This window comes from Pempheris klunzingeri, chromosome 15, assembly GCF_042242105.1.
Source record: "Pempheris klunzingeri isolate RE-2024b chromosome 15, fPemKlu1.hap1, whole genome shotgun sequence".
NCBI classification, from domain to species: domain Eukaryota; kingdom Metazoa; phylum Chordata; class Actinopteri; order Acropomatiformes; family Pempheridae; genus Pempheris; species Pempheris klunzingeri.
In genome coordinates this window covers 408,403-423,245 of record NC_092026.1, presented here as the reverse complement: position 1 = coordinate 423,245, position 14,843 = coordinate 408,403, and the positions used below count along the sequence as shown (strand labels likewise).

Here is a 14,843-nt window from a genome sequence, read left to right as displayed (position 1 = left end):
TCTGACCTCTGTCCTCTCTCCTCTGACCTCTGACCTCTGTCCTCTGACCTCTGTCCTCTCCGTCCTCTCCGTCCTCTGTCCTCTGTCCTCTGACCTCTCTGACCTCTGTCCTCTGTCCTCTGACCTCTGTCCTCTGACCTCTGTCCTCTGACCTCTGTCCTCTCTCCTCTCTGTCCTCTGTCCTCTCTGTCCTCTGTCCTCTGACCTCTGTCCTCTGACCTCTGTCCTCTGTCCTCTGACCTCTGTCCTCTGACCTCTGTCCTCTGACCTCTGTCCTCTCTCCTCTGACCTCTGTCCTCTCTGACCTCTGTCCTCTCTGTCCTCTGACCTCTGACCTCTGTCCTCTGACCTCTGTCCTCTCTCCTCTGACCTCTGTCCTCTGTCCTCTGTCCTCTGACCTCTGACCTCTGTCCTCTCTGTCCTCTGACCTCTGTCCTCTGACCTCTGTCCTCTGTCCTCTGACCTCTGTCCTCTGTCCTCTCTGTCCTCTGACCTCTGTCCTCTGACCTCTGACCTCTGTCCTCTGTCCTCTGTCCTCTGTCCTCTGACCTCTGTCCTCTGACCTCTGTCCTCTCTCCTCTGACCTCTGTCCTCTGACCTCTGTCCTCTCTCCTCTGACCTCTGTCCTCTCTGTCCTCTGACCTCTGTCCTCTGACCTCTGTCCTCTGACCTCTGTCCTCTCTCCTCTGACCTCTGTCCTCTCTGTCCTCTGTCCTCTGTCCTCTGACCTCTGACCTCTGTCCTCTCTGTCCTCTGACCTCTGTCCTCTGACCTCTGACCTCTGTCCTCTGTCCTCTGTCCTCTGTCCTCTGACCTCTGACCTCTGTCCTCTGACCTCTGTCCTCTCTCCTCTGACCTCTGTCCTCTCTGTCCTCTGACCTCTGTCCTCTGACCTCTGACCTCTGTCCTCTGTCCTCTCTCCTCTGACCTCTGTCCTCTGACCTCTGTCCTCTGTCCTCTGACCTCTCTGTCCTCTGACCTCTCTCCTCTGACCTCTCTGTCCTCTGACCTCTCTCCTCTGACCTCTGTCCTCTGACCTCTCTGTCCTCTGACCTCTCTCCTCTGACCTCTCTGTCCTCTGTCCTCTGTCCTCTGACCTCTGACCTCTGACCTCTGTCCTCTGACCTCTGACCTCTGTCCTCTGACCATTCTCCCTGCTAACGTCCACTTCCTGCAGCTGAGTGGGGGTCAAAGCTGAGCTGATGCTTCGGGCTCATCAGTGAAATAAAACAGCCCGTCTGAAGGCGTGGAGGTGAAGGAGGAATATCTGACCCCCCAGTGGAGATATTTATATCCTCCCATGATCCAGCGGCTCCACTGGCCATTAATCTCGTATGAGAGCGTTTCCCCCCGAGGCTCCCTGAGGCCCCCACTCTGTAACTACAGCACAGGCCGACTACAGGAGCCTGCAGAGGACACCCTGCTCCAAAACAAACACAAACCACAGTCTGCTTACCGACCAGTCACTCAGACACCACATCCTGGTGTGTGAGTGACTGGTAGGTAGTAAAAGTGTTGGAACTGGTCCAGTAGATCACCTCAGCCAGCAGACACCAAACGGGCTGCAATGGCTGCAACGTGATCCTTTGGGACAACTGCACCTGATCACAGTAGGTCCACTAAAAGAGCTTGTTTGATCCACTGACAGGCTCAGAGTGTTATTCTAAGTGTGTGACAGCATCATGGAAAGGATCCCTACAGAGAGAGACCTGGAAGATCCTTTTGGTTTAACCACAAACAGCACACACACCAGACTACATTCACTAAAACAGGGATTTTAAGCAGTAATTGCTGGTCTACGCCCGTCTCAGTCTGTTAGTTAGTCCGTGTTATTGTGGGACTTTGGGGTTGAATCGGATCCAAAACAACATTTTGTTTAACTCACAGTAACACAAACTGACTGATGGAGGCAGCAGCAGAGCAGCAGCTCCTGTGTCCTGTTCTCTAAAATCCCTGTTTTAGTGAATGTAGTCTGGTGTGTGTGCTGTTTGTGGTTAAACCAAAAGGATCTTCCAGGTCTCTCTCTGTAGGGATCCTTTCCAGGATGCTGTCACACACTTAGAATAACACTCTGAGCCTGTCAGTGGATCAAACAAGCTCTTTTAGTGGACCTACTGTGATCAGGTGCAGTTGTCCCAAAGGATCACGTTGCAGCCATTGCAGCCCGTTTGGTGTCTGCTGGCTGAGGTGATCTACTGGACCAGTTCCAGCACTTTTACTTCTGAACTGATTATAAAGACGATACTTTTCCTCTTTACGTTGTGTCTTCTTCATCTTTTCTTATTTTTCGGGTTCTGAACGGGTTCCTACTGAAACACCGATAATAAGAGGAGGAGGCCGTCTTCATCTTCGTCATCATCATCATCAGTCACATCAAAGCCTGATGTTGTGTCGGACCGCTGCTGCGTCTCCTCTTCCTGTTTCATCTGCACTTTGTTCAGCAGATCAAAGAGTTTGACTGCTTCCTGTTTCTCTTCAAACGTCCAATCGGCTGGACTTTCCTCCCTCTGGACTAAATAACACCTGAGCTGCTCTCTGATCAGCTTCTGTCTGATATTATCCTCAATGTCAGACACACAACAGCAGCATCAGTCCTGATCAGAACCTTAGAACCGTCTTCTTCAAATCCCGAAGAAACAATCGGCATCTTATCGATTCACCTGTACATCGCTCCCGTCGATCAGGTTTTGAAACGTCCTGCAGCCGAGCCGACGTCCTCAGGCAGGTGATGAAGATGATGAGGGAGTGATGAAGGACGCTCACAGCTCACTAACTGAACCTGAGACCTGATCCATCATCTCACCAGAGTCCATTCACTTTTTGGCTCATTTTAGATGAAACTGAATCTTTGGACAAAACTAAACATTCATTTTGGATATTTTTCATTCTCTTCAGACATTTAGTTAAAAACTAAAACATCAGCAGTGTTAAACTGAGTTATATTCTTCTTCTCTGACTAAAAACAAATATTCGGAGGGTTTTGTTGGCTGGAGAATCACATTTATCTGGAACTGAAATGATTCTGGTGCAACTTTTGGTTTGTAGTGAAACTGTTCATTTGAAAAGTGGCAGACACATAAAATATGGATCCTTTGATTTATCAGAACTAGAGATCTATAGATCTAGATCTATAGATCTCTACATTTGTCAGACATTATTCTATATATCTACACCTGTTTCAGCTCTGGGAACATTTAGTCTTTTAATCATTCCGTCATGATAATCAGAATAAAGAGTGAGTCCTGGTGCTCTGAGGGTGGAGGTGAGACGGCTGAAAGCAGGTAAGAGCTCACCTGGACCTGGTACATGTCTCTCGGTCGGTCCTCCGCCGATCAGCGGGACGCCGCCTGAGCCGCAGCCGCCAGGAGTCCACCGCAGCCCGGCTTCGCTGCCACGACCCGCTCGGTCTTCCTCCGGGGCCTCTCAGCTGTCAAACCTCCGCAAAATAACGCCGATATCCGCTCTGCCTCCCGGTCCGCTCTGCCTCCCGGTCCGCTCCGGTCCCCGCTCCTCTCTGTCCGCTGCAGGTTCCGGGTCTCATCTCGCTCCGGAGGGCGGGATGACAACAAACCGAGCTGCTCCGAGCTGCTCCGAGCTGCTCCGACGTCAAGGTACCCGGGATACACCGGGCAACTTCCTTTACGGGATTTCACAGTAAAAGCATTTGGCGTGAGGCCCAATGATCATTAAAAACTGTCAAACTGAAGCCTGAAGAAGTATTTAAATATGATATTTAGTATTTTTACATTAACATCTTATTTTGTCTCACATGTTTTGTGATTGGTCGAAGAAAAAGGAAAATGACCAAAAACACTTCTTTATTTAGTCTTCATGATTTTTAAAGCAAGTAAAAAGCCCTAAATGTTCCCATGAACCCGTCAGTGTTACTGCAGTTTTAGTCTTCGTAGTGCAGTAAAGATTGAAAAGCAGCAGGGTTAAAGACTCACCTGTGTTTTAACTCCTACAGGTAACCTGTGCGATCATGGTCTGTTTTATTTACCTCTCAGATCATCAGCTGACATCTCATGTGATCATCGGAGGCTTCAATCACATCACGACAAAGAATTCGACAGAAATAAGTTTTATCTTCTCAACACTGAGTCCAACGAGTCAGCACAGAGACCATGTCCTGTGACTCCACCACACAGCTGACAGCTTTCATTTTGAAAGCCAAGTTGCATCACTGGCGGTTTTATTTTTTGTCTCTTGACACATGAAACCTGCAGGTCAAACATTTATTCAAATATTCAGCTCTCACAGACAGGCTGCGGAGCTTATTCTACATGAATAAAGGAGGATTCTGGTGTTTTTAACCCTGGATCCCTACAGAGAGCGATCTGGAAGATCTTTCTGGTTTCACCACAAACAGCCGTTATATCGCTCTCCTGTTCTCTAAAATCCCTGTTTTAGTGAATGTAGTCTGGTGTGTGTGCTGTTTGTGGTTAAACCAAAAGGATCTTCCAGGTCTCTCTCTGTAGGGATCCTTTCCATGATGCTGTCACACACTTAGAATAACACTCTGAGCCTGTCAGTGGATCAAACAAGCTCTTTTAGTGGACCTACTGTGATCAGGTGCAGTTGTCCCAAAGGATCACGTTGCAGCCATTGCAGCCCGTTTGGTGGCTGCTGGCTGAGGTGATCTACTGGTGATCTACTGGTGATCTACTGGAGGACGTGGGGGAGCGGAGACGGCTCACTGGTCGTCTCTGTAAATTAAAGGTCAGCTCAGCTGTCAATCAAACAAACACCCCACTGCTGCCATTTCACAGGCCTGGAGGCTAAAGGAGCATTTCAGATAATATCTCTGCACACCTGTTTGACAATAACAAAAACTATTGATAATGAGCTGATATCGTGAGGTGCATTGTGGGACTTTTTGACCTTGGAAAGTCAAATCATTGAGGTGAAACCAGAAAAGAGGCATCACCTGGATTCTCCAACAGACAGATGAGCGAATGGGAGTCCAGTTTCAGACCATCTGGAGGGTCAGATTACCGAATCAAACATCTGGGTGACATCAGTACCCACAATCCTCTCTGATGTGTGATAATCCTGCTGTGGAAGCGTGAAGGTTCCCCGGAGTCCAGGATCACCGGCCTGCTGGACTCCTCCTCAGCTCGGTCAGTGGACTCAGTGTTAAACTCACAGACCACAGAACAACTGACCGGGGGAGGGACTACTTTCTGATGCGGATGCACGTCCAACAGAGTGACTGCTGAAACAGGTCTGTAGAGGTTTTTAATTAGCTTGGTAGCTGGTTTGCTAGGTGCCATCGGTCTCGTGGTGGGCCGCCGAGCGTCATGTGAGCAGAGTCAGAGACGTTAGCATCCACTTCCTGTTATTCAGCCTGTTTAGGGAGCAGAGGAGCAATTAAAGAGAGCAGAAGGCGATTAAAGGCCTGATGCCTCTTTAAAAACAGCAAGAGTTAAAGGATTTCTGTTCAAACAAGACAGAAGAACACGTTCACGCTGTTGGAGGGCTGCAGCTCGTCCAGACGTCACACTGGGACATTATATTTACTGCATCCTTCTCTGATCGGCCTCTGTCTGCCCCCCCCACAGAAAGCCCAGCCTCTGACTGGTCTGCTGTCTCAGATGGGGAAACACGTTAGCATAGCAACATGCTAACACTGAACGAGGTCACGTGATCGACAGATTTCTGTGTGTCATCACAAGCGGGGCCAAAACTAAACAGAGTAGAAAAAGGGAGGAAGAACGTCCTCGTCATCAGAAACACGTGTCCCTTTAAATGGTTTTTTCTTCGTCACTATGAGGCGTCCAGACCCTCAGGTGATCTGGACCAGGTGGATTCACCATCCGTTTGTAGTGTCTCTGGTCCCACCTGTGCTTCCTGAACACCTGAGCTCTGCAGAACTTTCCAATGAATACATCTTTTATTGTCTGTACATAGAAACATTTTCGTCTTGTGCTTTCATGCAGTTCTCATGTTTCCTTCTTCTTCAGTGTGTTCTGTTGTGGCCCCGTAAAGCTCTCTGAACGGCCTCATGTCTGGATAAACCTGCTGTCGTTGTCAGTACAAACGCAGACTCAGAGCCATTAAACTGCTCGGTGGCACAAGAAGAAGCTTCGGGAAGGTCTGGAGCCCTGAAAGGAGAAGTTGGAGGTGTGGTGGAAGAGGTCCAGGCAGAGACGAGGATGAAAGCTCAAGAAGCTTCAACACTTCTGCAGCAGAGGGAGATGAGGGCAGGATGGCTGCTCTGAGGGGGGGGGTCAGAGAACTTTTTGCAGCTTCCTGTTTCTGTCCGATGCCGATGTTTCATGTGGCTCCAGGATCAGGAGGAGGATCTGCTGCCATCTTGTGGCTCGTTCACGTTACAACAAAACACAGTTCGACTGAGACGTGAACACAAAGGAGCCAAGTGTTCAAAATAACCCTTCTGTTGTTCAGTTTGTTCAGCTGAAGTGATGGAGGAGTACGCGGCTGCACTGGTTCTTATGGGATATGAGGCCTGATGCCACCAAACTGTGACAGGATGTGAAACTAAAGAGTCTAACCTAAACCTAACTTAAACCTTGCCTAAACCTAACCTAACCTAAACCTAACTTAAACCTTGCCTAAACCTAACCTAACCTAAACCTTGCCTAAACCTAACCTAACCTAAACCTAACTTAAACCTTGCCTAAACCTAACCTAACCTAAACCTAACTTAAATCTAGCCTCAACGGGTCCAACTGTTTTAACAGAATGTATATTTCAGTGGATCATCCTGCTGTCCTTCAGTCACTAACTCTGATACGGCCGAGTGTGAAATGATGTCAAACATTTGATGTTTGGTTGCTAATTTAGTCTTTATTGATCCTTAAATGATCAGCTGATGGACAGAAACACTCCTGTTATGACCTCACAGATTTAAACGGAAAAGCAGAAGATGTGTCAACACACGTGACGATTATCACGTCTGACAGTTATCACACGTGTGACAGTTATCACACGTGTGACAGTTATCACACGTGACAGTTATCATACGTGACAGTTATCACACGTGACAGTTATCATACGTGACAGTTATCACACGTGACAGTTATCATACGTGACAGTTATCACACGTGACAGCTATCATACGCGTGATAGTTATCACACGTGATAGTTATCATACGCATGACAGTTATCACACGTGATAGTTATCATACGCATGACAGTTATCACACGTGATAGTTATCATACGCATGACAGTTATCACACGTGACAGTTATCACACGTGATAGTTATCATACGCGTGATAGTTATCACACGTGATAGTTATCATACGCATGACAGTTATCACACGTGATAGTTATCATACGCGTGACAGTTATCATACGCGTGACAGTTATCACACGTGACAGTTATCATACGCGTGACAGTTATCACACGTGACAGTTATCATACGCGTGACAGTTATCACACGTGACAGTTATCATACGCGTGATAGTTATCACACGTGACAGCTATCATACGCGTGACAGTTATCACACGTGACAGTTATCATACGTGACAGTTATCACACGTGACAGTTATCATACGCATGACAGTTATCACACGTGATAGTTATCATACGCATGACAGTTATCACACGTGATAGTTATCACACGTGATAGTTATCACACGTGACAGTTATCACACGTGTGACAGTTATCACACGTGACAGTTATCATACGCATGACAGTTATCACACGTGACAGTTATCATACGCATGACAGTTATCACACGTGACAGTTATCATACGTGACAGTTATCATACGCATGACAGTTATCACACGTGATAGTTATCATACGCATGACAGTTATCACACGTGACAGTTATCATACGCATGACAGTTATCACACGTGACAGTTATCACACGTGACAGTTATCATACGTGATAGTTATCACACGTGATAGTTATCATACGCATGACAGTTATCACACGTGACAGTTATCATACGCATGACAGTTATCACACGTGACAGTTATCATACGCGTGACAGTTATCACACGTGACAGTTATCATACGCATGACAGTTATCACACGTGACAGTTATCATACGCATGACAGTTATCACACGTGACAGTTATCATACGCGTGACAGTTATCACACGTGACAGTTATCATACGCATGACAGTTATCACACGTGTGACAGTTATCACACGTGACAGTTATCATACGCATGACAGTTATCACACGTGATAGTTATCACACGTGACAGTTATCATACGCATGACAGTTATCACACGTGACAGTTATCACACGTGACAGTTATCATACGCATGACAGTTATCACACGTGATAGTTATCATACGCGTGACAGTTATCACACGTGACAGTTATCATACGTGACAGTTATCATACGCATGACAGTTATCACACGTGACAGTTATCATACGCATGACAGTTATCACACGTGACAGTTATCATACGTGACAGTTATCATACGCATGACAGTTATCACACGTGATAGTTATCATACGCATGACAGTTATCACACGTGACAGTTATCATACGCATGACAGTTATCACACGTGACAGTTATCACACGTGACAGTTATCATACGTGATAGTTATCACACGTGATAGTTATCATACGCATGACAGTTATCACACGTGACAGTTATCATACGCATGACAGTTATCACACGTGACAGTTATCATACGCGTGACAGTTATCACACGTGACAGTTATCATACGCATGACAGTTATCATACGCATGACAGTTATCATACGCATGACAGTTATCACACGTGACAGTTATCATACGCGTGACAGTTATCACACGTGACAGTTATCATACGCATGACAGTTATCACACGTGTGACAGTTATCACACGTGACAGTTATCATACGCATGACAGTTATCACACGTGATAGTTATCATACGCGTGACAGTTATCACACGTGACAGTTATCACACGTGACAGTTATCATACGCGTGACAGTTATCACACGTGACAGTTATCACACGTGATAGTTATCACACGTGATAGTTATCATACGCATGACAGTTATCACACGTGACAGTTATCACACGTGACAGTTATCATACGCATGACAGTTATCACACGTGATAGTTATCATACGCGTGACAGTTATCACACGTGACAGTTATCACACGTGACAGTTATCATACGCGTGACAGTTATCACACGTGACAGTTATCACACGTGACAGTTATCATACGCGTGACAGTTATCACACGTGACAGTTATCACACGTGATAGTTATCATACGCATGACAGTTATCACACGTGATAGTTATCACACGTGACAGTTATCATACGCATGACAGTTATCACACGTGACAGTTATCACACGTGACAGTTATCATACGCGTGACAGTTATCACACGTGATAGTTATCACACGTGATAGTTATCATACGCGTGACAGTTATCACACGTGATAGTTATCATACGTGACAGTTATCACACGTGATAGTTATCATACGTGACAGTTATCATACGCGTGACAGTTATCACACGTGATAGTTATCACACGTGATAGTTATCATACGTGACAGTTATCACACGTGATAGTTATCATACGTGACAGTTATCACACGTGATACTTATCATACGTGACAGTTATCATACGCGTGACAGTTATCACACGTGACAGTTATCACACGTGATAGTTATCATACGTGACAGTTATCATATGTGACAGTTATCACACGTGATAGTTATCATACGTGACAGTTATCATATGCGTGACAGTTATCACACGTGACAGTTATCACACGTGATAGTTATCATACGTGACAGTTATCATACGCGTGACAGTTATCATACGTGACAGTTATCATACGTGACAGTTATCACACGTGATAGTTATCATACGTGACAGTTATCATACGCGTGACAGTTATCACACGTGATAGTTATCATACGTGACAGTTATCATACGTGACAGTTATCACACGTGACAGTTATCACACGTGATAGTTATCATACGTGACAGTTATCATACGTGATAGTTATCATACGTGACAGTTATCATACGTGACAGTTATCATACGTGATAGTTATCATACGCGTGACAGTTATCACACGTGATAGTTATCATACGTGACAGTTATCATACGTGACAGTTATCACACGTGACAGTTATCACACGTGATAGTTATCACACGTGACAGTTATCATACGTGACAGTTATCACACGTGATAGTTATCACACGTGACAGTTATCACACGTGATAGTTATCACACGTGACAGTTATCATACGTGACAGTTATCACACGTGATAGTTATCATACGTGACAGTTATCATACGTGACAGTTATCATACGTGACAGTTATCATACGCGTGACAGTTATCACACGTGACAGTTATCACACGTGACAGTTATCACACGTGATAGTTATCATACGTGATAGTTATCACACGTGACAGTTATCACACGTGATAGTTATCATACGCGTGACAGTTATCACACGTGATAGTTATCATACGTGACAGTTATCACACGTGATAGTTATCACACGTGACAGTTATCATACGTGACAGTTATCACACGTGATAGTTATCATACGTGACAGTTATCACACGTGATAGTTATCATACGTGACAGTTATCACACGTGATAGTTATCATACGTGACAGTTATCACACGTGATAGTTATCACACGTGACAGTTATCATACGTGACAGTTATCACACGTGATAGTTATCATACGTGACAGTTATCACACGTGACAGTTATCATACGTGACAGTTATCATACGCGTGACAGTTATCACACGTGACAGTTATCACACGTGACAGTTATCACACGTGATAGTTATCATACGTGATAGTTATCACACGTGACAGTTATCACACGTGATAGTTATCATACGCGTGACAGTTATCACACGTGATAGTTATCATACGTGACAGTTATCACACGTGACAGTTATCATACGTGATAGTTATCATACGTGACAGTTATCACACGTGATAGTTATCACACGTGACAGTTATCATACGCGTGACAGTTATCATACGTGACAGTTATCACACGTGATAGTTATCATACGCGTGACAGTTATCACACGTGATAGTTATCATACGTGACAGTTATCACACGTGATAGTTATCATACGTGACAGTTATCACACGTGATAGTTATCATACGTGACAGTTATCACACGTGACAGTTATCATACGTGATAGTTATCACACGTGATAGTTATCACACGTGACAGTTATCACACGTGACAGTTATCATACGCGTGACAGTTATCACACGTGACAGTTATCACACGTGACAGTTATCACACGTGATAGTTATCATACGCGTGACAGTTATCACACGTGATAGTTATCATACGTGACAGTTATCACACGTGATAGTTATCATACGTGACAGTTATCACACGTGATAGTTATCATACGTGACAGTTATCACACGTGACAGTTATCATACGTGACAGTTATCATACGCGTGACAGTTATCACACGTGACAGTTATCACACGTGACAGTTATCACACGTGATAGTTATCATACGCGTGACAGTTATCACACGTGACAGTTATCATACACGTGACAGTTATCACATGTGTGACAATTATCACATGTGACAGTTTGGTTAAAATGAGTGAGCAGCTCGCTGCCTCGGAACCTTCCGGTAAAACCTTCTGATAAATAAAGGACAGAAAACAAAGATCCTACAAGGTCCCAATAAGTGAACATCCTGCCCAACAGATCCTGTGGACCCTCAAACTGAACCGTTCCAAACTAGAGCAACAACAAACATCTTTCTCTGATTGGTCGGTATCAGTCTGTATAAAGAAGTGTCCTCTGATTGGTCGGTATCAGTCTGTATAAAGAAGCGTCCTCTGATTGGTCGGTATCAGTCTATAAAGAAGCGTCCTCTGATTGGTCGGTATCAGTCTGTAAAGAAGCGTCCTCTGATTGGTCGGTATCAGTCTATAAAGAAGCTTCCTCTGATTGGTCGGTATCAGTCTATAAAGAAGCTTCCTCTGATTGGTCGGTATCAGCGTCCTCTGATTGGTCGGTATCAGTCTGTAAAGAAGCGTCCTCTGATTGGTCGGTATCAGTCCGTGTAAAGAAGCGTCCTCTGATTGGTCGGTATCAGTCTGTAAAGAAGCGTCCTCTGATTGGTCGGTATCAGTCTGTAAAGAAGCATCCTCTGATTGGTCGGTATCAGTCTGTAAAGAAGCGTCCTCTGATTGGTCGGTATCAGTCTGTAAAGAAGCGTCCTCTGATTGGTCGGTATCAGTCTATAAAGAAGCATCCTCTGATTGGTCGGTATCAGTCCGTGTAAAGAAGCGTCCTCTGATTGGTCGGTATCAGTCTATAAAGAAGCATCCTCTGATTGGTCGGTATCAGTCCGTGTAAAGAAGCGTCCTCTGATTGGTCGGTATCAGTTTGTAAAGAAGCGTCCTCTGATTGGTCGGTATCAGTCCGTGTAAAGAAGCGTCCTCTGATTGGTCGGTATCAGTTTGTAAAGAAGCGTCCTCTGATTGGTCGGTATCAGTCTGTAAAGAAGCGTCCTCTGATTGGTCGGTATCAGTTTGTAAAGAAGCGTCCTCTGATTGGTCGGTATCAGTCTGTAAAGAAGCGTCCTCTGATTGGTCGGTATCAGTCTATAAAGAAGCGTCCTCTGATTGGTCGGTATCAGTCTGTAAAGAAGCGTCCTCTGATTGGTCGGTATCAGTCTATAAAGAAGCGTCCTCTGATTGGTCGGTATCAGTCTATAAAGAAGCGTCCTCTGATTGGTCGGTATCAGTCTGTGTAAAGAAGCGTCCTATGAGTAAATTATGGTCCCATTTAGAGGAAAATACACCAGGGAGAGGGCGGGGCTACCTGCTCACTGACCAATCAGAGGAGGGTTCTGTCTAAACCTGACCAATCAGAGTCTTTGTGGAATGAGCGTCACTTATAGCTCCATAAAATAAAAGATGTCGACAGCCATAAAGTCAAACTGGAGGCTCCACAAACCAGCGGGTGACGTCGTGGTGGCTACGTTCACTCCTTTTAGCCGGTCTGTGGTCCCCACGCATCCTCGTCCCAAATGACACCATAAATAAGTGTTTTCAGCCCTTCTGTAGGACAGACAGGGACCTCAGAAGTTAAAGGCACAGTTCAGTGTAATCCAAACTATCCTTTTCAGTTGCGTGACGTAAGTGAACACTGTGAAATGGTTGCAGTCAGTTCAGTTAAGTTTAGACACCACAAAGATCATGGTTAGGTTTAGGGTCACAAATGTAACGTTGGTCGCTCTTTATCCTACGTCACCTGACTTCTGTGTCATTACTGTGGCCACTAAAGGTCGTCTGTGTAACCGTTGGTAGTTTAAACGCCCTCGTGATGAAGACCACCTGTTGGCATGAGGACGTGCTGGTGTGTAGAGAAGGAGGTCAGTGTGGTGTCAGTCAGTGGTTGAGTTGCATCATGGGTAGTGTAGGTTTGGACTGATCCGTTTGTCGTGTGTCGACAGCGCTCGCTATGCGTTCAGACTTTGATGCTGCTGGATTTGGTTCCTCCTCTCCGCTTGTTTGCTGGCATCATCATCTGTGAGTGTGCCATCAGTGGCGTCCGGGTCACCAGAGGTGACCTGGGTACCGGCGTTAACCACTTATTCTGCTGTGGCGGCAGCACCGACCTGGTCAGCCTCGGCGTCCTTGGCGGTGCGTCATCCACAGCGGCCACTCTGACGGTGTTCTTTCCGTACAGCCGTCTCTCGTACTGCAGCAGCTGCTCCCAGAAGCCGACGTTCAGCCTGACGTAGGGCCGGCTCTCCTGGACCCAGCGGTGCGCCTGGCAGAGCGTCACCCCTCTGTAGCGCATCAGGTACGCCATCACCAGCGCCGGTGAGCGGCTCATACCGACGGCGCAGTGCACCAGAGTGCCACCTGCATGGTTGCCATGGATACGCTCAGCCACCCGGTCGAAGTGGTCTCCGAGTCGGGCGCTGGGCAGGTCGGAGACGGGAACCCGCACGCACTCCACTCCTGGGTAGGCGGGGCAGGCGTGGCTGAGCGTGGCGTTGACGATCAGGGTGATGCCCTTCTGCGACACCAGCGCCGCGTTGAGGGGGGCGTCGGCCCCGCTGAGGAACAGGGTGGGGGTGATCTGAGAGACCGACATGAGGCCGGTCTGTCAGGAAACACACATCAGTGTTAATACACGACTAAGACTATCGACATCGACACATAAATATAGATAAACAGTAAATATACAATGAATGCAAATATCAAACGATGCAGCTCAGATCTGCCTCCAGCACATAGACAGGACCAGGACGTGGTTAGCCTAGCTTAGCACAAAGACTGGGAGCAGGGGGAACTGTTAGCCTAGCTTAGCACAAAGACTGGGAGCAGGGGGAACTGTTAGCCTAGCTTAGCACAAAGACTGGGAGCAGGGGGAACTGTTAGCCTAGCTTAGCACAAAGACTGGGAGCAGGGGGAACAGAGAGTGTGTGTTAGTGTGTCCGTGTGTGTTTGTGTGTGTGTGTGTGTGTTAGTGTGTCCGTGTGTGTGTCAGTGTGTGTGTTAGTGTGTCCGTGTGTGTGTCAGTGTGTGTGTGTTAGTGTGTCAGTGTGTGTGTGTGTGTGTGTGTGTGTGTGTCAGTGTTAGTGTGTGTTTGTGTGTGTGTCATTGTGTCAGTGTGTGTTACCTGCTGCCTCGTCTGTTCCTTCCCTTTGCTTCAGGTTGTTTCTTCCTCTGAATGAACACACTCTCTGTCTCTGTCTCTCTCTCTCTGTCTCTGTCTCTGTCTCTGTCTCTCTCTCTCTGTCTCTCTCTGTCTCTCTCTGTCTCTGTCTCTGTCTCTCTCTCTCTGTCTCTCTCTGTCTCTCTCTCTCTCTCTCTGTCTCTCTCTCTCTCTCTCTGTCTCTCTCTCTCTCTCTCTGATGA

At 46.3% G+C, this 14,843-nt stretch overlaps 1 protein-coding gene across 1 annotated transcript; it reads right to left on the bottom strand.

The window, feature by feature from the left end:
* Positions 1–13,440: 13,440 nt before the first annotated feature.
* On the bottom strand, positions 13,441–14,720 carry LOC139214713 (dual specificity protein phosphatase 18). The gene is made up of 2 exons (XM_070845627.1): positions 14,605–14,720; positions 13,441–14,085 (listed from the first exon to the last, which is right to left on the bottom strand). Exon 2 carries the CDS (start codon positions 14,074–14,076, stop codon positions 13,441–13,443), a length of 636 nt encoding a protein of 211 aa, XP_070701728.1. The 5' UTR covers positions 14,077–14,085; positions 14,605–14,720.
* Positions 14,721–14,843: the final 123 nt, after the last annotated feature.

What these genes read in the sequence shown, in the direction of transcription:
- LOC139214713 (XM_070845627.1), bottom strand. Translation starts at nt 14,076, where the DNA reads ATGTCGGTCTCTCAGATCACCCCCACCCTGTTCCTCAGCGGGGCCGAC.